The sequence below is a fragment of the Prionailurus bengalensis genome, chromosome E1 (assembly GCF_016509475.1).
Source record: "Prionailurus bengalensis isolate Pbe53 chromosome E1, Fcat_Pben_1.1_paternal_pri, whole genome shotgun sequence".
Classification (NCBI taxonomy): domain Eukaryota; kingdom Metazoa; phylum Chordata; class Mammalia; order Carnivora; family Felidae; genus Prionailurus; species Prionailurus bengalensis.
Window position 1 is genome coordinate 39953594 of NC_057347.1, and position 23602 is coordinate 39977195.

The 23602-nt window shown below is 50.1% G+C and overlaps 2 protein-coding genes across 3 annotated transcripts; both read right to left on the reverse strand.

Annotated features, from left to right (window-relative positions):
- Positions 1 to 4731: 4731 nt before the first annotated feature.
- Positions 4732 to 15464, reverse strand: LOC122485565 (keratin, type I cuticular Ha8-like). Its single transcript, XM_043584447.1, has 7 exons — positions 9954 to 15464; positions 8394 to 8476; positions 7262 to 7418; positions 6751 to 6912; positions 6536 to 6661; positions 5957 to 6177; positions 4732 to 5209 (listed from the first exon to the last, which is right to left on the reverse strand). The coding sequence occupies exons 1-7, from the start codon at positions 10380 to 10382 to the stop codon at positions 5068 to 5070; spliced, it is 1320 nt and encodes a 439-aa protein (XP_043440382.1). The 5' UTR covers positions 10383 to 15464; the 3' UTR covers positions 4732 to 5067.
- Positions 15465 to 18263: 2799 nt separating this feature from the next.
- Positions 18264 to 23242, reverse strand: LOC122485564 (keratin, type I cuticular Ha8-like). 2 transcript variants are annotated; one of them, XM_043584445.1, is made up of 6 exons: positions 21795 to 23242; positions 21520 to 21602; positions 20577 to 20733; positions 20026 to 20187; positions 19811 to 19936; positions 18264 to 19364 (listed from the first exon to the last, which is right to left on the reverse strand). In XM_043584445.1, the coding sequence occupies exons 1-6, from the start codon at positions 22284 to 22286 to the stop codon at positions 19134 to 19136; spliced, it is 1251 nt and encodes a 416-aa protein (XP_043440380.1). In that variant the 5' UTR covers positions 22287 to 23242; the 3' UTR covers positions 18264 to 19133. The 2 variants fall into 2 exon arrangements, with proteins under 2 accessions (XP_043440380.1, XP_043440379.1); XM_043584444.1 differs by having other exon boundaries at positions 19247 to 19936.
- Between the last annotated feature and the right edge of the window lie 360 nt (positions 23243 to 23602).

The window sequence follows — 23602 nt, forward strand, 5'->3', positions numbered from 1 at the left end:
AGATTCCTTTTTTCCCCTGCTGGTTGCCCCACAGGTGAAATGGCCGGGGCCACAGATGGAGTGACAGGTGAGTGGACATAATGTTGCCGTCCCTTGTAAATCTAGCCTCTGTCTTGCAGTGTTTTCAAAATATCAGTAGGCTTGGGTGAATTTGCTTTTTGAACTAGTGGGGAAAGGGGACGTGGGCGTTGTAAGGTCTTCAAGACTTCACACAGGTTGGGAGCAGACTTCGTGTACTGTCTTGATTTCCTAATTGAAATATCCGCAAATTGTATTCATTCAAAGAGAAATTGAGTGGTCAAGGGACTATCAACCCCACTTTCTTTATTTAGATAAATTTTATTCAAAACATTTATCGCGCGGCTTCTCCGTGCTGGGCACGGGGCTACCTTGAAACAGAAGAATCATAGCTCTGGTAAAGGATTGTGTTTTTGTGAGCAATTCAGGCTAATATGGGTCCCCCCAAAATATATCAAAAGCAACAAGAAAGTAAGGAGATGAGATATTTAAGAGGTGTGAGATGGATGTATCTGGAAATATGTGTGTATTTAACGTAACTAAGAGACTGCATATACGACATCAAGGGCGGCTGTCATTTACTGAACATCTGCCAAGTGCCTGGCACAGCCCCAGAACTGAGGATGGGGACGCGGGGACAGTGGGGAGATGACACGGTACCGTCCTCTGTGAGCCCTCGGTCCTGCGGAGCAGACAGGCAGGCCCACAACGAACTTTAATGTAGGAGATATAATTGGGCCCTTCCCTCCAAGAGTTTCTTCCTTCTCCCTCCAGTTCTTCCCATACCTGTTCCTGCCCCAACCTCCGGTTGGGCCATTTGGACCATTTTCTGATTCTCTGCCCCAAGAGGAGGAATGAGGCCATTTCAGGTTATTTATCTGTATCCCGAAGGAGACTTGGTAGTGAGGCGACTCAGAAGTAGAATTCAAACAAGTGGCCTCAATCGAACCCTAATCCCTTTAAGACCCTTTCTTCCACTGGGCCTGGTCATTAGGGTTTTTTTGATATGTGGTTCTTGTTGCTTGGGAGACCACAGTTGAGTGGTGTGCCTGCCCCCACAGAGGCTCCATGACTTTGGGGTGAGTTTCCAAGCAAGTGGAAGTGGTTTCTAAGGACACAGAAAGAAGAGAGGCAATGCTAAAGCAAGCAAGTGAAAGAGGAAGTGTCAAAGGGCCTGAGATTCGTGGAGGGAAATGGAGGTGATGTGTGAACCTACTGGTGAGCACAACACAAGTCTGCCACCCAGGGGACGAGAGGCATCTACTGCAGGGCACAGGCATCTCGGCGGGGGACCTTTGGGGGCCCGTGTGGATGACTGAGGCATGTGTTTGGGATCCGGCAACCAGGCAGGGATAAGGGAGAGGCAAGCAAGAGACTTTCGGTACAAAATCCAGCATAAATGGGGAGCCTGGGCTGGAGAAGGCCAGGGGACAGCCGAAGCCCAGAAGCACTCTGTCTGAAATGGGGTTGGGTGAGGACGCTGTAGGATGGGAGTAAACACCAAGAAAATTCTCCCTGGGGAAACTCCCAGGTCTTGTAAGATCCCTGTGACCCACCTCACCCCAACATCAGACAGTGGGTCCGAACGGGCAGTTTTATGCAGATGTACCACTAGCAAAGCCCTTCGCAGTTGGGTGCAGGGCCAGGTGGTGGGCTTGAGTGAGAGACCACCTGTGAGACTCCTTGGCTCATTTCCCTCCCTAACCCCGAACTTCTCTCCCTGCAAAATGCGGACTGTGGAGCCTGCTCTGCATCTCCCAGGAGTTTGGGGGATTTCAAATTGGACAGCCTGGGTGAAAGTGACCTTTAATGGTGGTAAAGCAACAGACGTACAAGCAAGTTTGCCTGTTTCTCTTCTCTTCTTCCCCAGTAGACAGAAGTGTTCTCTTCTCTTCTTCCCCAGTAGACAGTAGCAATGGCAGGGGGTGAGTTGACCTTCTTTAGTGATTCCCAGTCATTACAATTGCCAGGGTTCTCAGGCTATTTTGAAATGCGCTGCCCCTTTTATCTCTTGCACAGCCCTTTGTGGCAGAAATTCTCAACAGTGGCTCCTCTAGCGTAAACACTCTCTCGTTTCCCTCAAGGAAAAGGAATCGAGACAATGGGGTGATTATGGTTCTGTCATCCTGCAGACACAACCCAACCAGAAACTTGGCTTCCGTGAAGCACAGGGGTTAGCAGCACAATTGCTGGAGGTAGACTGCTTGGATCTGAATCCTGGCTTCACCGCCTACCAGCTGTGTGACCCTGGGCATGTTACTTACCCTCTCTAAGCCATGGTTTGTCACTCCAAAATGGGGATTATATGAGTCTATATGCTTAAATGCATCTGTAACTTAGATCGGTGTGCGGCTCATGGAAAGAGCTGGATGAATGTGAGCTTCAGTGCTGGTGGTGGTGGTGATGGTGGTAACGAGGGACTGTTTGGTCTCCAGGGAAGCTCTTCACACTTCCCCAAGCATAGTGATCCCTCCACCCAGTATTTGTTCCCAGGAACCCAAACCACTTCACACACACATACACACCACATACACACACACACCAACAATGTCTCATCAAAGCTCATCTTTTAATTATAAATGACAGGGATGTGAACTTAACAAACACAGGTCAATTACCTGGGGCATCACTGACTCATTTCATGTCACCTGACGAATCCCTCAACCACTCAGTCCCTCAATGACTCACCTCCTCTCCCTCTCCTTAAAAGGGAAGAACAATGCTTACCTACCCTGTCTTGATGCAGGAATAAGTGGGTTTATTTTGTTAGACAGCTTTGAACTTATTGGATGAAAGGAGCTATTTAAGTACAAAGGAAGTGGTGAAGGCATTTGGGCCAGGTGCTAAATTAAGACTTATCAAGACTGGTTTTTTTTCTTATTGGGACCTACCCTCAAAGATGTGTCACCTGTATGCTGTACAACTTGGGAGAAAGAGCAGAGGCCCAGTAGAGGGGAGGGGAGGAAAGGGTGTGACCCCCTCTGACCCTTCCAGATTCCCTATGATGGAAGTCCTGATGCCTCCCAGGCAAATCAGTCCTGTCCACACAGACAGTGGCCAACAGGTAGGATTCTGGACTTGACAGCAGTTGGAGGCACACCAACCAGCCCCTGGCTTAAGATCTCTCGGTCCTTGGGGCTTGGGACTGTGGTCCCTTCTGCACTGAGATGGGCTGGACTTTGTAAATTTCTCAACAGCCTACTCTGATGCAAATTGCTCAGGCAGCAGAGGGAAGATAAGAACCAGCTCCACTTTAACATCTATAATCTCACTGATGAATAAGACCTAGACCGCAGGAAGTCATAGAATTTGGGGCTAGAAGACCCTCTGCAACCATCTCATCCAGCCCCATCAGATACCTGAGTAACCTCTCAACGTCCCCACAAGTCGGCTGTAAGGGCCCTGTTTGAATGCCTCCAGTGATGGGGAGCTCACTGCTTCCCAACTTTGGCCAGCTCTGACACTGCTTTCTGGAGACACGCTGTTCCCGGCCATGGCTGCCTAAACATGGAGCTTCTGGTTCATGTGTCTACTGCCCAGAAGACCCAAGCCAGGCAGCTGCCCAAGGGCTTTCTGGTGGAACCTGTGGGGGAGCTTGGATGGGCCAGTTTGGCCTTTTCTCAACTGATAGCCTAATAGGCTCAGAAATTGCCATCATTTAACACATTCAGCATTTCACAGCATGGGGGGGAAAGTCACGATCTTGATCGGCTGAAGCCTTCCTCACACATGGGCTCTATCAGGAGCCTGTAGCCAACTCCTCCTGGGATATATCTGGCCTGTAGGGGGCTCAGTCCCAAAATAAACCCCCTAACCCAGTGGTTCTCAAATTTGAGTACACAATCATCTGGAAGGCTCAACAAACTGGACTGCTTATTCAGAAAGTCTGAGGTGGGGTCCAAAAATTTGCCTTTCCTAAAAGTCCCCAAGTAAACTGGGGGACTCCACTCTTAGATCCGCCACCCTAAATGCCCTCGTGTTTAATCTTTTTCCTTTCAAAGCTTTCAGAGTGCAGGGTTTGGGCCTAATTCAAAGAAACCAGAGTTCAAGTCTTGATTCAGCCACCCGCCACTCCCCTCTTTGCAGGGTTTGTGTGGGACGCTGCATCCCAAGATCCATAAAGCCTCACCGAGGGCATGCTCCCCATGGGCATGTGAGCACAAAAGCTAACTTTAAATGGAGTCTTCTAGGGGGTCTGGGCAGAACCTCGAACCTGAGCTTTTCCTTTGCACAAGGACCAGAGGCTTCATCCTGACAAGAGGTGGAAGGCGAGGGGCGAGATCTGTTGTGTGTATTTTATTTTTTTTTTTAATTTTTTTTTTCAACGTTTATTTATTTTGGGGACAGAGAGAGACAGAGCATGAACGGGGGAGGGGCAGAGAGAGAAGGAGACACAGAATCGGAAACAGGCTCCAGGCTCTGAGCCATCAGCCCAGAGCCTGACGCGGGGCTCGAACTCACGGACTGTGAGATTGTGACCTGGCTGAAGTCGGACGCTTAACCGACTGCGCCACCCAGGCGCCCCTGTTGTGTGTATTTTAAAGCTCTGTGAATCAGGCTTTAGATACCCAGATACAGCTGGGTGTCTCTCAACTGTGCCATTCTGCCGCAGTCCTTGCTGCGGTCCTTGCTGGCTTTGCCATCTCCCAGAAGCCCTCCGGTGAGGGAGGGAGCCCCAGCCCCTGCTTCCATCAGCGGGCTCCGGGACACCTCTTGGCACGGCATGGAGACCTTGGCCACAGGCCCTGGGCTCTTCATGCTGCGGAACTCAAGTTTATTAGCAAAAAGTTTCCCTACCACATCTCAGACTGTGAGGCCACAGAAGAGAGGAGAGAGGAAGCACAAATCCAGGGGCGAGGGCTGAGCCGCCGGACCGGACAGCCCATCAGCAGAGAAGCGCTGCCTGGCGTCGTCAGTCTGCAGCCGGGCCAGGCTGAGGGGGCAAGACCCGGGAGGGTAGGGGCTGGGGGAGGGGGCAGGCCCGCAGAAGGGGTTCCGGCGGGGCTGCAGACATTCCCCATCCCCCGATCCCTCAAGCTGAGGGGAACGTCAGCATCGAGACGATGAGCGGGAGGCACAGGAGGCCCGAGGAGGAGGAGGCCCGGAAAGGCAGGGAGAGCAGGGCCCAGAGGCCACAGGGGCCGGGCAGGGCGTCCTGGAGGCCGGGGTTGCACAAGGGTTGCAAGGCAGCCTGCGGAGAAAGAAAAGGTGTTTCAAACATTGGCGTGAGTCGGGGCATGAAAGACAAAAAGTATGCGCTTTAGCATCAGAAACGCCAAAGGGGATTTTAGAACTCAGAGGTCCTGCCAGGCCTAAAGACAGGGTAGTGATGTGGTTGGAGCCCGCTGTGGAGCTGGGACGGGAGCTCAGGGGGCCACGTGCAAAACCTGAGCTTCCTGCCACAGGCGAAGGAACACGGCGGAGAAAGGCAGAAAGGCTGGCCGGGCGAGAGCAGGCTGGGCGTCAGCTGCCCTCCAGATTTACACACAGCCCGTAGCCTTGTCCTTTATTGCTTAAAGGGGAGTGTGTAGCCCCCTTACCTTTCTCACAGTGCAATGGAAGGACAAAATGAGACAATGGCTGCAAGTGCCCTTAGCAATATATTTTAACGTTGAGTATGAAGATTCCCTGTTACCGGAATACTTCCCTCCAGGGAGTTTAGCAAAACCTAAATGCACTGAGCTCTCCAGTATGTCAGCACCTCTCCCCCTCCCCCGTGGCAGTGACTGGCATCTGGGAACGTGGTCAGCAAAATGGAAGGCGTGAGCCGAAAAGTTCCCACGGGCCCTCCTCCGCATCCAGGCAGCTCACCAGGTTTACCGGGTACCAAGTCTGTCCCCAGAGATGTGGTCGGCAATGCCGCTCCTCCTTTCAAATCACTCCCATGAGAGGTCTCTGCTTTCACACCCGACATTGACACGAACGTCAGGGCACGTACTTGCGATCCTCGCTCTCCAGAAGTTTCCGGTACGTGTTGATCTCGCCCTCCAGCCGGGCCTTGACGTCCAGCAGCACCTGGTACTCCTGGTTCTGCCGCTCCAGGTCAGCCCGGATCTCAGACAGCTGCTCCTCCACGTCGCGGATCAGGATCTGCATCTGGGCCAGCTCGGTGCCGAAGCGTGCATCCGACTCACACAGGGAGTTCTGCAGACAGTCCTTCTGTAACACGAAAGGGGGAGCAGGTGGGAAGTCACGGAACGCAGCCCTCAGCCTCTTCAATAAGACCTTGACACCCCAAGGCACTGCCCAGGCCCAGAGAACATTCTGGGTCCCGTTAGCAGGCCGTCAGCTGGAAGAACGAACATCGTGCTGTTGCTCATCACTGGAGACCCTCAGGAGAAGCTTGCAGAGCCTCCCTCCCCTGGGTGAATGTTCATGCCCTCAGCCTCCATATCTATGAGAAAGTCAAGGTTTGAGCCGTGTCCTGGTCTGTATTCAAGGGAGGCACGTCCTGACCCGGAAGTGCCCTTGGGCGTGAGAGCCAAGCCGGGTCTGCCAGGCGTACAGAGGGGCTCACCAGCGTGTGCTGGGCCTGAAGCTCCACCTCCAGGGCGTTCACCGTGCGCCTCAGCTCCAGGATCTCCGACTGGCAGCACTGCAGCTCCTCAGAGCAGGACATGTCCTGCTTGCTGATGCTCTCGGACTGAAGCACAAGGGCACAGAGACATCACATCACCCCCCTGCCCAGGTGGAAACCGGGGGGCCCTCCCTGCTCCTAGGCGGCGCCCTCACCTGATCTCGGAACCACTGCTCCACATCGTTGCGGCCGGTCTGCATCATGGCCTCGTAGTGGCACCGCATCTCGTCCAGCACCCTGCTCAGGTCCACGGTGGGCTCCGCGTCCAGCTTAATCTGGAGCTTGTCCCCCAGCTGGCCCCTCAGGATGTGGACTTCCTGTGGGCACAGGAGGAGGACATCCCATTCGTGGGACTCCCCCACTGCCCTCCACCCAAAGCCTCGTCCCCCACTTCCTGTCCCCCGCCCCCGCCCCCCGCCCAGTGATTTCCCTGTGTCCCTCCGAGGGAGAGTCACCTACGGCACCAGCCCCACAACTCGCAGAGGCTGCGGAGGAAGAGCGGGCCCCCACCAAAGCAGGAGCTCACCTCCATAGCTCGTGAGGCTTAACCATGAGGCAGAGCCTGCAGAACTTCCATCCTGAGCAGGACGAAGAGCTTCATTTCTTCCCCCAAATGAGCGTGAAACCCGCCCCCCCCCAGAAAGTCTCATGCAAAAGGCCATGCACCTGCTCGTGGTTCTTCTTCAGGCAGAGCAGCTCCTCCTTCAGGGACTCCAGCTGCGCCTCCAGGTCACACTTGGCGAGTGTGAGGTCGTCCAGGGCCCTGCGCAGGCCGCAGACATCGGCCTCCCCCAGCTGGCAGAGGGAGTGCTCCTTCTGGTACCTTTAGCAGGGCACGTACAGAAATCGAGGTTAGAGAGCAGAGGGGCCCCAGGACACTGGCAGTCGACATTTCCTATGTGGCTACACGCCCAGCCCGGCCAGCAATGGGTGTTCCCCATGCATGTGACCCTGAGCACCTAGGACAAGCCTGGCAGAGTGGCCGGTCCTGAGAGTGCCAGGGTGGGCTGGTGGCCAAAGGGGAGGCAGCCGAATCACACCAGGCAGTTGTCACGCCAGGTGACCCCTGCAGACCCTCCTCGTCCCCGTCCCCTACTGAGACAGAACCTGGGTTCTCTCTCGGATTAGAAGCCAAATGCCAAAATAGGAGGATGGAAAAGGCTTTCTTTAGCTCCAGAGGAGTGAGACTTCTACAGGGCCCTGAAAAAAAAAAAAAAAAAAGACAGTAAAACACAATGCCCCTTCCTATTCCCAGGTTGGACCTTCTCAGGTGACATAAACCTTTTGATCTTCACATGCCTCCCATCGTAGACTGAAGCATGATTTCTGTCATGAGTTACTAGTGCTTACAAATTGGTCGGGCTGCAGTGTGGAAACATCCTCCCGGAGGCATCAGAATTTGGTAGGAAATGGCCTCGGGGTAGGGAATGCGGGGCCAAGCTCCAGTTCTAGCACTCAGGAGCCACGTGACTTCAGGCAGGTCGCTTCAGGGCCCTGAGCTACTGTATCCTCACAAAGATGAGGCCACCGCTGCTCTGCCTGCCTCCCCAGGTTCTTGCAACAGTAGCAGCAAGTGGATGATGCCTTCTCAACAGTTGTGAACTGTAAAAGCGAAACAACTGAGGAGCAGGGTGGGTGTTCTTTCAAAGTCTCAGGCATAAGGCTCTGTGTTTTCTCCTGCTGTAACTGTCGGTCTGGGATCTTGGTCAATTACATCTCTGACGCCGGCTGCATCACAAGACCGAAGAAGTCAGGGAGGCCCCTGGCTCCTCCCTCTGCGTGCCCTACCCCAACTCACTTGGTTCTGAAGTCATCTGCAGCCAGTTTGGCGTTGTCTATTTGCACAACCAGCCTGTTGTTCTCAGATTTGATGCACAGGATCTGGGGAGAGAAAGCAGGCTCAGTAATTCACTACCTCCAGAACCATCAATGGCCTCCGGTCAAAAGACGTTCCATTGGCTAAGATTCACAGCATCACCTTGGGACAGCGCAAACTCCCAACACGTAAGAGATCCTGGTGTGGTGCAGGACGGGGGGTGGTGTGCAAGAAGATGCTTGGCAGAGGCAGAAGGCGTACGGCCAAAGGAACTGGGAGATAGAAAGGAGTAGCAAACCGAACATTTGACAGAGACTCAATTTTATTTCTCCAGCTGTGATGCTTCCCCTGATATAAACAAGATCTGAAATCTAGGCCACGGAACAATGGGCTGGATATGAAAGGTTTACATAAAGGGGGACCTGTTCTTTTTTCCTATACATAATTTTCAAATGTTTATTTATTTTTGAGAGACAGAGAGAGACAGAGCATGAGTGGGGAAGGGGCAGAGAGAGGGAGACACAGAATCCAAAGCAGGCTCCAGGCTCTGAGCTGTCAGCACAAAGCCCGACACGGGGCTCAAACCCACAAACTGCAAGATCGTGACCTGAGCCAACGCCAGACGCTTAACCGACTGAGCCACCCAGGCGCCCCAGGGAACCTGTTCTTAATAAGAAGTCCCTCATGTTGGTTGGCCAACCTCCCCAAAGGTCTTCTGTGAATCTAGCCAGGTTTTGTGGCCCCTGTTATGACATTCTTTGTCTTCCCATCTCCAAAACTAAGATGTAGGCTCTTAAGAAGCATTGCATTGACCTACAAAGGGGACAGCAGATATGCAGAAGAGACCAATGCTACTGAATGGCCATATACTGGCTCATGAAGGACATTACAACATTCTACCTTGTGCCATGCCAGAAATTACATTGCACTGATTTTGCAACTACAATGTTAGATTTGTAAGGACTGAGACTAAGTAAACATAAATCCTGGAGAGCCAAATCCTACATCTCATCTTTTACATGTTCCCATTCACCTCCACTCAAGAGATTCTCTTCCCACAATCAACAAGAAAGAAAGAAAAAGGAAGAAAGAAAGAAATAAAAAAGAAGAAAGAAAGAAAGAGAGAAAGAAAGAAAGAAAGAGAAAGAAAAAAGAAGAAAGAAAGAGAGAGAGAGAGAAAAAGAAAGAAAGAAAGAGAGAGAAAGAAAGAAAGAAAGAAAGAAAGAAAGAAAGAAAGAAAGAAAGAAAAAGAAATTTCAGCTATGGCTGTTTCCACTATCAATCCAGGCCCTCAAAATTCTGTGCAAGTATCAGTAATCTTTTTCTGTAAAGGGCAAAACAGTAAATATTTAAGGCTTTGAAGGCCATGAATCTCTGTCACAACTACTCAACTCTGCCATTATAGCACAAAAGCAGCCATATACAATGCATTAATGAATGAGCATGGCTGTGTACCAATAAAACTTTATTTACAAAATCAGTCAGTAGGCCAAATGGGGCCATAGTTTACCAACCCCTGACCTGGAGCACCACAGACCTCACCTTCTGCTGGAGCTCCTCGATGGTCCGGAAGTACGACTGGTAGTCTGGACACACGCTGGACTCGTGGCATTTGCTCGACTCTCGGATCTTGCTCTCCAGCTCTGCGTTCTCCCGCTCCAGCTGGCGCACCTTCTCCAGGTAGTTGGCCAGGCGGTCGTTCAGGAACTGCATGGTCACCTTCTCGTGGCCAATCGGGGCGCCTTCCCCGTAGTTCTCACACACTCCGATGTTGCCGGGAATGTCGCGGGTCCCTGGCAAGGGGCAAGTGGTTTGGCAGCTGTAGGGCACACAGAGGCTGGGTCGGCCCAGAGGCGTTGCCCCCACACGCACCCGGTTGGCATGTGCCAGGGTGGCGGAGAGGCACAGGGAGGCAGCCGTGGGCTCTGAAACCTGTCCACTGAGGAGAGAATCACAATGAGTAGAAGTCATGGTGTATAGGCCAGGCTCGTGCTTTGCCCGCAGTTGAATTTGCTTGAAGATGAAGCCTTCCTTCTCCTCCAGAACTTATATAGGCTTGTAGTGGGTGTTGGTGCAAGAAAATAGGCATTTTCCTCATTAATATTTATATTGATTCTCATACAATCACTCTATTAGTCAGTGATTTTGTCTCTCATAAAGAGTTAATGAGCTCATGAAAGAGGCCTTCACCCACACAGGAAGCTTCCCCCTCACTGCAGGGTCCTAGAATACAGAGAAAACGAGGTCTTCTCCAAGTGGCCCGCATTCTGTGGTTTATGTCCCTTTCCCCTCAGTCAGCTTATCTCTGTGAGATCATCAAGACCCAGAGACTCCCAATATCCCCCCAAAGTCTCTCCCATTCTATATTCTTTTCCTGCCTCCAAATGTTCCCATCATGGCAAAGTCTGAGATAGTAATCAGGCACATTGAGGAAAGAAAATCAAATCACAATTAGTTTGTTTCAGCGGATGTGTATGGAGTGTCCAAGGTGGGACATGGCTTAGCTTGCTTGGAGGGAAGGGGTTAGATTTTTAGTAAGGGGAATAGGAAAGTAAATGACCTTAACAATAAGAGAGGGTGTTAAAAAAAAAAAAAGTTGCATAGATTTTAGGAAGAGAAAACACTGAGTGACCAGAAAGACTTCATGGAACAGGGAACATTTAAACTGTGTTTCTGATAATGGTTTCCAGGAGGGGTTGAGGGAGACAGCATCTCTCATAGACACCAACATGAACAGAATCAAACAAGTCTGGGAAATGGAAAATAGTCTAGCTATGCTGATGCTTATCATGAACACACATTTGCCGGCACTGGAAAGTTGCATTTAGTCCAGGTTGTGGGAAGCCTTGAATGCCAGGACCATCCCATATATAGTCTTCAGGTAAAGGTAAATCAAAGGTAGGAATCTGCCCCTGGAAGCTGACTCTCCTCAAATATGAGGGAAAATAAATATCCACACTCCTTTCGAAGCAAAGTAACAGAAGAGAGATGAAAGTTTCCTGTATAAACATTACAGAACAACACCGGGCCAGAACAATGAAAAAGAAACCTAACTTCCAAATTGATTTTGGTGTTTGGAAACTGAATAGACACTTTTTAATTACCCATGGGTCAAGGGAGACATCAAATGAGAAATTAAAGTATTTTAAACTGAATTAAGATGAAAATACAACCTATCAAACTGATGTGGGAATTAAAACTTTCCCTGTGCAGGCGTGAAACAGATAAGTAGTTTTGGAAGTGGAAAAAAAAATCATGAATGAAATGGGGTAATCTGTGATCCCAAGAAATAAAATTATGTTTTTGTGTATTAGAGTCTATAGACTAATTAAGGCGGGCAGTGATTAGCACTTTATGGTGTCTGTTCTCAGGCACCTCCCCCTCTTTTCTGGCATCTTCCCTTGTAAGACACTGGTCATCCCACCGACTGACTCCCTCTTCACCTTGTTTAAGAAGATACACACTCAAGAACTTTGATCTTTCATCTTTTGAAACTTCGTACATTTCAAAGAAATGCACGTACCTTGATTGTCCATTACTTAGCAGACTCTAGAATAAATTTAAATTTCCTTAATCTTCAGACACACTCAGAGCATCAGAAGGTTTATGGCCTCCTCTATTCCTAAGTAAGTCAGTGGCCGGTTGTTCAGTAAGCCCTGGAAAAGGGCAGCCTGCCAGCTTCCAGGCTATGCTAATGAAGACGCTTTGACCCCATTCTGAAGATGAATGCATTCACCAGGAGGGCCCTTGAAGCAGCAGTACGTGTTTTAGGTGGCTCTAAAACATGGAATCTGAGCCGAAAGGGATCTCAAAGTCCTCTAGTCTAGGGGCGTTTGGCATTGAATCCCTTCTGATAACCTCCCAACTCAGCATCCAGTCCACCACTCTCCAGAAGGTCTATCCCATCATTGGCCAACTGGGCCCCTGTGTCCCACAGTTTCCCAGGCTTTGTGCAAGATACTGGGGTCAAGAGATAAATAGCAGCCAGCTTTGTCTTCAGGGGCTTACAATATAGGGGACTATTAGAAAGTCCTTTATGCAGAAACCTATCTACCTCCGTGCTATTTATGTCCATTGCTTTCGTTTCTTCCTTCATTCATTCAACAAATATTGAGTGAGTACCCATTCTCTGCCAGACAGGCTCTGATGCTGGATGCTGGAGGTATGTTAGCAAGTAAGTCAAAGAGTCTGTCCTTTAATTTACTTTCCAGCTCTATCCATGGTGTCCCATGCAGGATAAATCCAATCATTCTGCCACAATGGCTGACCTACAGCTCTTTATGACAAATGGTTCTGATCCCCCTCACCATCCGGAGTACATCCCTCTGAATACATTCCATGGAGTCTCTACCACTCTTAAGTGAAGGCTCTAGAATGGAATTTTGGATGAGCTGGAATTAAGAGGCTGCCAGCAGATGGCCCAGCAAATTTTCTTGCCCAGGAATCTTGTGTGGAGTGTGCTGGTGCCACCAACTCTTCAACCATGATACCCACCCAGCCACCAGCCGGTCCCATATACGATCAGCGAGACCCATGAGGACACTCCCTCTTAACTACTCCTTGTAGAGATATGGGCAGTATTCACCAAGGCAGGGTGAATCCGTGAACTTGTCCCAGTGAGCTACTCCGAGGGATCCAGTATTCATATACGCTCCAATATTCAAAGCCCTCTCAAGGCACCATGAGGACCTCAGGGCTGAATCAGACAAATTCCCATCGCAAAAATCGCAGAGCAGAAGGAGAAATAGGTCATGTCACTCAGAAGAAAGAGAAGTCACAGGGAGAGCTGGGGTGAGGGGCGGACATCAAAGAGACTTTATCTGGAGCTTCAAAGATAGGTTAAGATTTGGACAGGCAGAGGAAGGAGAGAGAGGATTTTCTAGAAAAAAAGAGGTAAGCACAGGTACACACTCAAGCAGAGACACGTGTGGTGGGCTCTGGAGAAGCAGGGGTGCAAGCTTGGGAATGTTAGTGTGCAGCCAACAGAGGCCCTCCTGGAAAGAAACCACCTTGAATGACACAAAAACGTACACCTTGCAGAGTCAAACCGCATTTTTAAACCCTATGAAACTGAAATGTGTGCTCATTTACGCTAAAAATGTGGTCGCCTTATATCTTCGTAACTTCTACGCAGGTGATTCTCAAACTTTAGGCCACATCAGAATCATCCAGCGGGCTTGCAAAAATGCAGATTGCCAGGCTCCGCGCCAGAGTTTCTGATTCAGTAGGTTTGGAGTCAGGCACGAGAGTCTGCATTGCTAACAAGTTCCCGGGTGATACTGACTCTGGGGATCTGGGGAGCACACTTTGAGAACAGGACTTCTGCTCTCCGGGAAAGAGGAGCCTCATGGTGGTTGTCATCCTATGTAAACGAAGCACAATGTAGCAAAATGGTATTTTTGCGGAACATTTGTGCACCGATGTTGGGGCACATTTCAGATACGTGAGCATATGTTTTCCTCAATATAATAAGCAAGTTCTGTTTGCTTTCTTCCTGGTTTACTCTTCTTCATAGAGGTTTGTTTTGCAAGGACATCTAAGACTGGAGAAGGGAGGGACAAAAGGGGAAACCCATACAGTGTTTGTTAAACCAGTGGGTAAGCCCACATGAAACAATGTCTGTAGAGGACAGATGAAGGTCAAGTGAAGTGATACACTTTAACATTACTAGGTGCTGGGATTCTGGCTTGGCACTTACACAGGATTTCATCTCTCTCTCTCTCTCTCTCTCTCTCTCTCTCTCACACACACACACACACACCCCTATATATCCAGAGTTGATACGAACTATCACATTTGACCACCTACTATGTGCTACACCGTATTGTACCTGGTGCCTTAATCCTTTCAACCACACTGAAAAGTAGTTACCAATGTACCACTGTAGAATAAGAAAAAGCTCAGAGTGGTTAGGTAACCTGTCTGAGCTCACAAAAGTAGAAGAGGAAGTCCGTGAAACATTAGCTCAGGTCGGCCAGACGCTCAAGCCCAAGCTGCGGCTCCCAGCCAGGAGCCCAGACACCCATTCCATCCACTCCGTTCATGCAACAAACAGGTGCCGTTCTCCTCTGGGCTGCACCCTCGTCCAAAGAGCTAGAAATATATGGGGAGACAGAACAGAGTCCTCTGGAAAGTTTTGGGCAGACAAGAGAGATGACCAAAGTAGCAGTTTAGGAAAAGTAGTACCCAGTAAGCACCCATGTGATGGGAACGCTGAATCTTGATTTTGTGGGCTCTCTAGTAAGTACTGCAGCGCCTGATACAAAATGCACACTCCGGAACCATTAAGCAAGAGAGTGAAAGGCTGGTGGTGTGTGCGGCATAAAGGTGGCACAGAAGAGACAGGGCAGACAGAAGAGGAGAAGGCTCTTAGGAGACCCCAGGCAGCACATGATGGAATCCAAATCCCGCCCCCAGCAGTGCCGACAGGTAGGAAGAGATAGGAGGCAGAGGTGTTATAAGAAGATTCTGACGAAAGAGTCCACGAGGTTGAGTGATTTGCTGTATATGGGGGTCAAAGGAAGGAGGGACACCAAAAGTGCTCTTGCGGTCCCTGGGCTCCTGGAACAATAATGTGCTGGGAAAGGGAGCCAGGAAGTCAAGGCAAAGAGTAGGCTCAAGGGGGAGAGGCTGAATTGAAGTTTGGAGAATCTGAAATATAGCCAAGTGGGACTGTCCACCAGGAGATCCAAGACTTGAATTGCTTGAACTCACTGAGAAACTCTCCTGAGCCACTAAGTTTTCTTCTTACACCTGGCAAGCAGGTAGGGCTGTTGAGTTAGCCCAGAGGCTCATACCTGAACAGGGCAGCAATTCTCAAAAGGAGGGTTCCCTCCTCCCCCCGCCCCCACTAGAGGGGAGGTGGCAAGGAAGATCATTTGGCTAGAGGGAGTGTCACTTAAAAACAAATACAACCTGTATTCGAAATGAGCTTTTGGCCATGATTGAGTTCCGTATTTATATTTTTGAAAGCTAAAACAACATTAAGTGACAAGTGAGAGATTTCTTTTTTTAACGCTTATCTTTGGAAAAAATGTTTATTTTTGAGAGAGAGAGAGAACACAAGTGGAGGAGGGGCAGGGAGAGAGGGAGAAGAGGACCCAAAGAGGGCTCTGCACTGACAGCAGACAGCCCGATGTCAGGCTCAAATTTGAGAACCACAAGGTCATGACCTGAGCAGAAGTCAGACACTTAAGCACCTGAACCACCCAGGCACCCCAAAGTGAGGGATTTTTTTTTAAACATTTATTCATTTTTGAAAGACAGAGAGAGACAGAGCATGAGTGGGGGAGGGTCAGAGAGAGGGAGACACAGAATCCGAAACAGGCTCCAGGCTCCGAGCTGTCAGCACAGAGCTGGATGTGAGGCTCGAACTCATGAACTGTGAGATCATGACCTGAGCCAAAGTCGGACGCTCAACCGACTGAGCCACCCAGGAGCCCCAGAGGGATTTTTTCTAATATGTGTCAAATGAGAAGGCATGGATGAGAAAAAAGTTGAGAAACACTAAATTAGGTGGAGAAAGACAAAGACAACAAGATGAGCTCGTGAAGATTATTATAAGTGGTCCTCAGAAGGGGCGAATTTGATTTTGTTCTTTGTAAGGAGGATGATGCGGGTGTGACGAGGTGGAGCCTTAGGTATCATACATCGTGGACCACAACACACGAAAATTGGTGCCTAAATAAAAAATGCTCCTGTCCCGGAAGTCCAGAATTCCACCTCGATATCCTTGGCTTCCGGGTTAAACAGCGGGAGCAGAAGTGTGGGCCCTTCCCCCGAGCTCGCTCAGTGACGGCAGCATCTGCCCCTGAGGACGGCAGCGGGCCACCCTTACTCCTTCCACTTTCCTGGCATTTGGGAGAAATGGCATTTGAGTGAAAAACAAACAAACGAAACAAAACAGACAATGAGTACAGGGGCCTGCAGAGGCCTGCCTGGTGTCATAGGTGAAGCCTGGAAGGAAATATTACAAACCAGCACACTGGTAGTGCAGGGGTGGTAATCCGAAAACCAATGGGCTCAGTACTTTACCAGGTGGCTCAGAACCGGATCCGGTCCCAAGTCAGAGTCTCAGGGGAAGAAAAATAATCAGTCAACCTGGTTGAAATTATTGTGACCACAGCAAAGCCTAATAGTGCATCTAGGCTGTCGGTCCAATCTGGGAGGATAGGGAGATGTAGGGGCCAGAGCGCCGCCGAGGGGAAGGTGCAGAGATGGGAGTCACTCTGTGAGTGCCCGGGTTTGGGCACCAGAGGGCGCCCTGAGCCCTCAGGCCATAATTACGGATGAGGGTAAAACCTCCATGTCCAGGTGCCCTGGGCCAGGCTGGGTAGACACCTGCCAGCCTCCCTTGCCTGCAGTACCCATCCTGCCTCTGAATTGCCTTTCTTGCCACACCCAGGAGCTTCGGGAGTCCCACACTTAGCCTGGTCAGGCTAGCAGGGGGACAAGGCCCGATTTTCATGGCGCTGTTGCATGAAAACCTATGGCTACTCCTTAAAACATACGATTCTTGTGAGGTATTTGTTAGAAGAAAGCCCACAGAGCCCACTGGACGTTTGGACATTTTTGTCCTCTGACAGCCCAAAGAATGCTTTTTTTTTAATGTTGGTTAGGACACTTGGAGTGAAAAACGAAGCTCTGATAACAACAGTGATTGATTTTATTATTTATTTATTATTGCTTATAAGTGGACAAGGAGGGTGGTCAAACTTCTAGGCCACCAACTCAGAAATACATGGCCCCTGATACTGCTAATGGGTTTTGCTACCACCTCCTTAGTCCCTCTTTCCTTCTAAGAGGGAAAGATTATCCCTGCTGGTTCCCAGGGAGCCCCATAAACCAATATCCACCTTCTCTGTGCCAGGAGCATTGTATGGATTGTCCCTCAGCAACAGTGAAGGAAAATAGAATCTTTCTAACCTTACAACTGAAGAGTAAGTCTCAAGAGAGTGTCATGGCCCGGCGACTTCACTTAACTGGTGTCACAAAGGGTGGCATTTGAGCCCAGATCTGCCCAACTCCAGAGCAAGTGCCCTTCCCACCATACTGTGCTACTAGGCAGAAGATCCGAATTTGCATTGATCTTGGGACCAGGTTCCGCAGGTGAGCCGAAACCTGAGAGCTTCATTCTTCTGGGCATGCTCGGCACATTCCAGAAGCTAAATTGAGTAGCACAGCAAAGAAGGCACATCATCTCTTGGGTGGTCTTCCACCATGTCTGACTGTGACCCACCTGGGCCTGGGTCAGAGCCATGTCCAAGAGGCAGACTCATCCCTACTGTGCTCCTCACCTTCAGCACTCCAAAGGCAACAGCAAATAGACAAGGACACCTCTCTTGGGAGGGAAATATGCCCAGGACCCAGACAACTGTCCTGAGTACCCAAGCTAAGAGAGGAGGTAGTAATTCCGTGCCTCCACACAGGAGCCAGTTTGAATGAGAGAAAAATAAAAAATAAAAACTTGGCAACCTGGCCAGGGCAGTTCTCAGCATGACCTCCCTTTGGCTAGATGAGAACTCTAAGTTGTGTGATTTTGCTCTTGGACAAAATACCAAGACGCTAAAGATGCCAAAAGCACGGCAGGGACATGTTAGTTCTGAGCTGTTCTGAAGGAATTCAACCTTGGCAACCAACATGTCTTCCTTTCACCAGCCCATAGAGATCGATGGGCAAGGTAAATCGAATGTCAGCAAAGGGCCTTCATCCAGAGGCTAAGACCCCAGTGCCCCAGTGGAAGATCCTGGCAGTGACAAGACATGTCGGGGCCAAAGATCACCCAAGGTCTTGAGGGCCAGAGTTGTTTATCACACCATATACATTGCCAAGCACGAGAAACGTAGCACTTAATACAGGAAAGAGATTTATTGACCGTTTCATACAGGAACCCAATTACATCTTAGGAGACTCTGAAGCATGGGACTAGAAGGCAAATCCCAGAAGAGGTACTGGGATCAAATGATAGCTTAAGTGAAAGACAATGATAGCATTGGATGGCGGGGGGGGGGGGGGGGGGCAGGGGCGGATGCAGTGTGGGGACACACAGGGAGCCATGGCTTAGAAGTTTCTGTTATGCTCTGATTCAGTGAACATGCCTCCAGTGAGTTCAGTCTTCCTGGAAGGAAGGCTAATGAGCAGGTGAAGGCAATCCTAGCCTGGGTACAACCAGCCTTGACCTCCTGCACCAGCACTCAGACCTTCAGAATCACTTCTCAGCGCCGAGGCCACTTGCTTAGAGAGGGCAGGTGGCTGGGACACAGCTTGGATGAAGGACACAGGCAGCAGCCGTAGAGCAGGGATTGATGGGGAGTCTGCAGTGAGAGAGAGAGAGAGAGAGAGAGAAAGAGTTAGACACAGGGAGTACAAAGATGTCTCAGTGATGCACGGAAGAGGCAAGACCAAAATGGACAAAAGACAAGTCTGCCACCAAGTCACAGAATGCAATGAAATCTGTGTGAGTAGTTCCTCTTCCAGTGCTATCTGTGTCTCTCCGTGTCCAAGAGTCCTCTAGGGGGACTTGGCTTAGGAACCAGCTATCATTTATGTAACAGTCAATCCACAGTGCAATCCACATACCCCAGGAGAGTTGAGCACATCACTAAGCCAGTGTGGACAGGGAGGCTTGCTCTCCATGCTGATATCTCCTTCCACAACCATGTCAGTTATCTGTGAGGAACTGCTTTATAGTCAGGTATGTGTCTCGGTGAGAAATTGACTCTATCACACGTACTTGCAATCCTCGCTCTCCAGAAGTTTCCGGTACGTGGCAATCTCGCTCTCCAGCCGGGCCTTGACATCCAGCAGCACCTGGTACTCCTGGTTCTGCCGCTCCAGGTCAGCCCGGATCTCAGACAGCTGCTCCTCCACGTCGCGGATCAGGATCTGCATCTGGGCCAGCTCGGTGCCAAAGCGTGCATCCGACTCACACAGGGAGTTCTGCAGACAGTCCTTCTGTAGTGGCAAATAACCGGGTAAGAGACTGAGGTGTCCCAAAATTCAGCAGTAGGAATCATGGCCAACCTCACCATGTCATAGACATGCCCAGAACTCTGGAGAAATCGCTGCCCATATCACCACGACTTTTCACAAAATTCTACCTGGAGGAAGTGTTCATCCCTGTATTCCCAGTACCTGACCAAGTAGACACTCAGTGACGTCTTGTGGAACGAGGGCCTGAATCGCCACCCTTTATTGTAAAGGAAGTGGAGTTGGCTTTTTAAAGAACCAGTTTTGGGGGTCAAACCAACCTTGATGGCGAGGCATCTCCCCCGAGGAGAGAGGGACCCAGCCCCTGAGTTCTGATTGTTAGTGGGACTGATGAGTGGGACTTCTAAGACACGCTGCTGCCAGGCCGTGGCCCGTGGCACCAGCAGCACGGTGAGGGCAGAAGACCGTACCAGGCTGTGCTGGGCCTGAAGCTCCACCTCCAGGGCGTTCACCGTGCGCCTCAGCTCCAGGATCTCCGACTGACAGCATTGCAGCTCCTTGGAGCAGGACATGTCCTGCTTGCTGATGCTCTCGGACTGAAGCACAAGTGCACACAGACATCACATCACCTCCCTGCCCAGGTGGAAGCCGGGAGGCCCTCCCTGCTCCGAGGCGGCACCCTCACCTGATCTTGGAACCACTGCTCCACATCGTTGCGGCCGGTCTGCATCATGGCCTCGTAGTGGCACCGCATCTCATCCAGCACCCTGCTCAGGTCCACGGTGGGCTCCGCGTCCAGCTTAATCTGGAGCTTGTCCCCCAGCTGGCCCCTCAGGATGTGGACTTCCTGTGGGCACAGAAGGACCAATACTCTGAGTGAGGAAAGGGCTTTGGACAGAGCAGATGGCACCTGAACCCCTTCTCTGACGAGCAGCATGAGGAGTGAGCCCACTTGTGCACGATGTGAAAGATCTTGTCCAGGATCCACTGGGAAGAGCCCAGTGGGTCGCCTTCCTAAATTCACAAGGCAAACCTTTAGAGACAAGGAACCCCTCCACCGGCCCCACCACCTCTGCTACGTCCTACAGAGTCAGCCTGACTCCCACACCCAGATCAACCCCTCAGCCTGATGCCAACTGAGCCTGGCGGATTAGAAATCCTACAGCCACAGGGTGGGCGGTGCTCCCTTCTCTGCTCAGTGCCCTCTCCCATGGGTCTGCAGCCCCAAGCCCAGACCTGCTCGTGGTTGCTCTTGAGGCAGAGTATCTCCTCCTTCAGGGACTCCTGCTGGGCCTCCAGGTCGGCCTTGGCCAGGCTCAGGTCATCCAGGAGCTTGTGCATCCCACACATGTCCGCCTCCACCACCTGGCGTAGGGACAGCTCACTCTCGTGCCTTCCAGGACAGGAGATGAAAGGTCAGCAGGATGACAAGGACAGCCCCTTTCAGCTGCCCCCAGTTTCCATTTCCTTCACCAACTAGGATCCTCATTTCCTTGGTTAATCAACATTCACTGTGTTGGATCCTGTACCTACAGAACTCATTGTTGGAAGAAATATCATTATGCCCACTGGATAGAACTACATGGGAAACTGTGGCTCAGAGAGAATAAATGGAGTATCCAGGATTGTATATCTTGGTTAATAGTAGATACATGGATTCACCCTAAGTGGTCAAATTAACGCAGTATTCATTCTGCTATAAAGGAGTCATTTCGCTAGGAAAAAGAATAGCTTGAAAGTAAGCCTTCTGGACCTACAGTTTTCTAGTTTGCCCCTTGGATTAATTATTTCAGATGATTTTTATGCCTTTCTCATTCATTCAATTGCAACTCTTGATACCAAAAAGCTATAGTGACAATTCTTCCCACTCATAAATTTAGCGAAGAGTCAGTGAATCTGTCAATGACCAATGAACTGAAAATTTATTCTTGCAATGATTTGATTTTGTTTCTGGCTATAACACAAAACCTTCTTATCTTCTAGATGGGGAGAAAATGACATAGGACCTGACCCATCTAGATGATTCTTCCTCATTTTGTTTCAATGCTTTTGTTCACTTTCAACCATTTCTAGGTTCTAGTCAGTAACCACTTTTTAACATCTACTTTGGGCCAGTACCATGATGGGCACCTAGAAATAAAACAGGAGTCACTCTGAGCCTTCTTCCAGCCCTACTTACTTGATTCTAAAGTCATCGGCAGCCAGCTTAGCATTGTCAATTTGAGTTACCAGCCTGGTATTCTCAGCCTTGCTGCACAGGATCTGTGGAAAACCAGGAAGACACTTTATGCACAAAACATCATACTCTGGGCTCCAGCTCTATGGGTGACATCTACGCTCATGCTCAAGAGAACCCAAGAACACAAAGACCCTTGAGTCTTCAATGGCCCTTTGACTGCCATGCCCTTCCACCTTCTTCAGACCCAGCATACCCCAGGCTACTTCAGACCTCACCTTCTGCTGGAGCTCCTCGATGGTCCGGAAGTACGACTGGTAGTCTGGACACACGCTGGACTCATGGCATTTGCTCGACTCTCGGATCTTGGTCTCCAGCTCCGCATTCTCCCGCTCCAGCTGACGCACCTTCTCCAGGTAGTTGGCCAGGCGGTCGTTCAGGAACTGCATGGTCACCTTCTCGTGGCCGTTCGGGGCACCTTCCCCATAGTTCTCACACACTCCGATGTTGCCGGGAATGTCGCGGGTCCCTGGCAAGGGGCAAGCGGTTTGGCAGCTGTAGGGCACACAGAGGCTGGGTCGGCCCAGAGGAGTTGTCCCCACAGGCATCCTGTTGGCATGTGCCAGGGTGGCGGAGAGGCACAGGGAGGCAGCCTTGGCCTCTGCCCCGGGCTGGCCCCCAACGTCAATGCAGGAACCGCAGACATTTGCAGCTTCGGGCATCTGAGTGCTGCCCAGACAGCGGGATGAGCTGATGTAGCAGGAGGTCATGGTGTGGGCTGAGGTAGCACAGGAGCTTCAGAGCAGCTGTGAAGGCCGAGCCACTGAGTGTGACAACCCCTTTCCCTGCTAGGCCTTTTATACCCCATCCCAGGTGGGTGTTGGCTCAATGCTTTGACCTCAGCGCCTTGATTCTCTACCTACTGTTGTACTGTCATCCTGTTACTCAGCTGTTGGTTTACCATTAAGAGTTCCTCGCCGCATTAAAGGAATGTTGATGAATTTGACATGCCCCTTGCTGTTTGATATCAGGTTGTCGGTTGATGAAAGATCAAAGATGTATATTTCTACTCAACAATCACCAGCAGTTAATTCAACTTCCAGATGCCCTCTTGCTGGACTGAGCCAGTCTGTCTGTGGATATAGCCACACTCAAGGATTGAATCTTTCAGTCAGTGATCTGTATGGCAGGAGGGACAGTGAATCCATCACCAGCATTTAGACTCACCCAGCGTTTCCTCTGAAGAGAAAACACCACTTTATAAAACTGGGAAGTCTACAGATATTGATTATTGTGAGGTCCCCTTTCTTCTCTCTTCTATCCTTTACACTACATACTCTTCTTGAGAAGCTTTAAAGCATCAATGCATCCCGAAACATTAGTGCTGGCTAAGTTTTGGTTGACTAGTCAGAATCAGCTTTCAGTCATTCACTTGTTGAGCATGTTTCCTGAACATTCCCTTGAACTCAGGCAGTGTGCCAATTCTTGAACATGCAGGGGTCCCTATTCCTCAGGAAAAAACAGTTCCCCAGAAATCTCAGGACATCTTTAACTTGAATGAGAACCATAGATCAATGGGGGTTAGTGAAAGACAGAGGATCCATGGTCCTGATCAAGGATGTATCTAGAGAGAAGCTACTGATAAAAATAAAACAAAATAAAAACCCTTATTTGATGCAGAAAAGGGAACTGGGCCCAGAGCTCAAGGGGTATCTCAAAAGTTTAAAAACCAGGGGCGCCTGGGTGGCGCAGTCGGTTAAGCGTCCGACTTCAGCCAGGTCACGATCTCGCGGTCCGTGAGTTCGAGCCCCGCGTCGGGCTCTGGGCTGATGGCTCAGAGCCTGGAGCCTGTTTCCGATTCTGTGTCTCCCTCTCTCTCTGCCCCTCCCCCGTTCATGCTCTGTCTCTCTCTGTCCCCAAAATAAATAAAAAACATTGAAAAAAAAATTAAAACAAAAGTTTAAAAACCAAAATTTATGGGGACGTAGGTATATATTGCTATTATTATTAGGTGTTCTTTCCTATTGAATCCTTACTACCTGTGATGTATCTCTTGGTGGCCTCAGTGTGCAGCTGAGGTAACTAA

What these genes read in the sequence shown, in the direction of transcription:
- LOC122485565 (XM_043584447.1), bottom strand. Translation starts at nt 10,382, where the DNA reads ATGACTTCTACTCATTGTGATTCTCTCCTCAGTGGACAGGTTTCAGAG. An exon ending in TCGAGGAGCTCCAGCAGAAG is followed by an intron (nt 8,477 to 9,953) that starts GTGAGGTCTGTG and finishes TTCTCTCCCCAG; the next exon opens with ATCCTGTGCATCAAATCTGA. An exon ending in TGAAGAAGAACCACGAGCAG is followed by an intron (nt 6,913 to 7,261) that starts GTGCATGGCCTT and finishes CTGTGCCCACAG; the next exon opens with GAAGTCCACATCCTGAGGGG.
- LOC122485564 (XM_043584444.1), bottom strand. Translation starts at nt 22,286, where the DNA reads ATGACCTCCTGCTACATCAGCTCATCCCGCTGTCTGGGCAGCACTCAG. An exon ending in TCGAGGAGCTCCAGCAGAAG is followed by an intron (nt 21,603 to 21,794) that starts GTGAGGTCTGAA and finishes GGTTTTCCACAG; the next exon opens with ATCCTGTGCAGCAAGGCTGA. An exon ending in GCCGATGACTTTAGAATCAA is followed by an intron (nt 20,734 to 21,519) that starts GTAAGTAGGGCT and finishes CTGTCCTGGAAG; the next exon opens with GCACGAGAGTGAGCTGTCCC.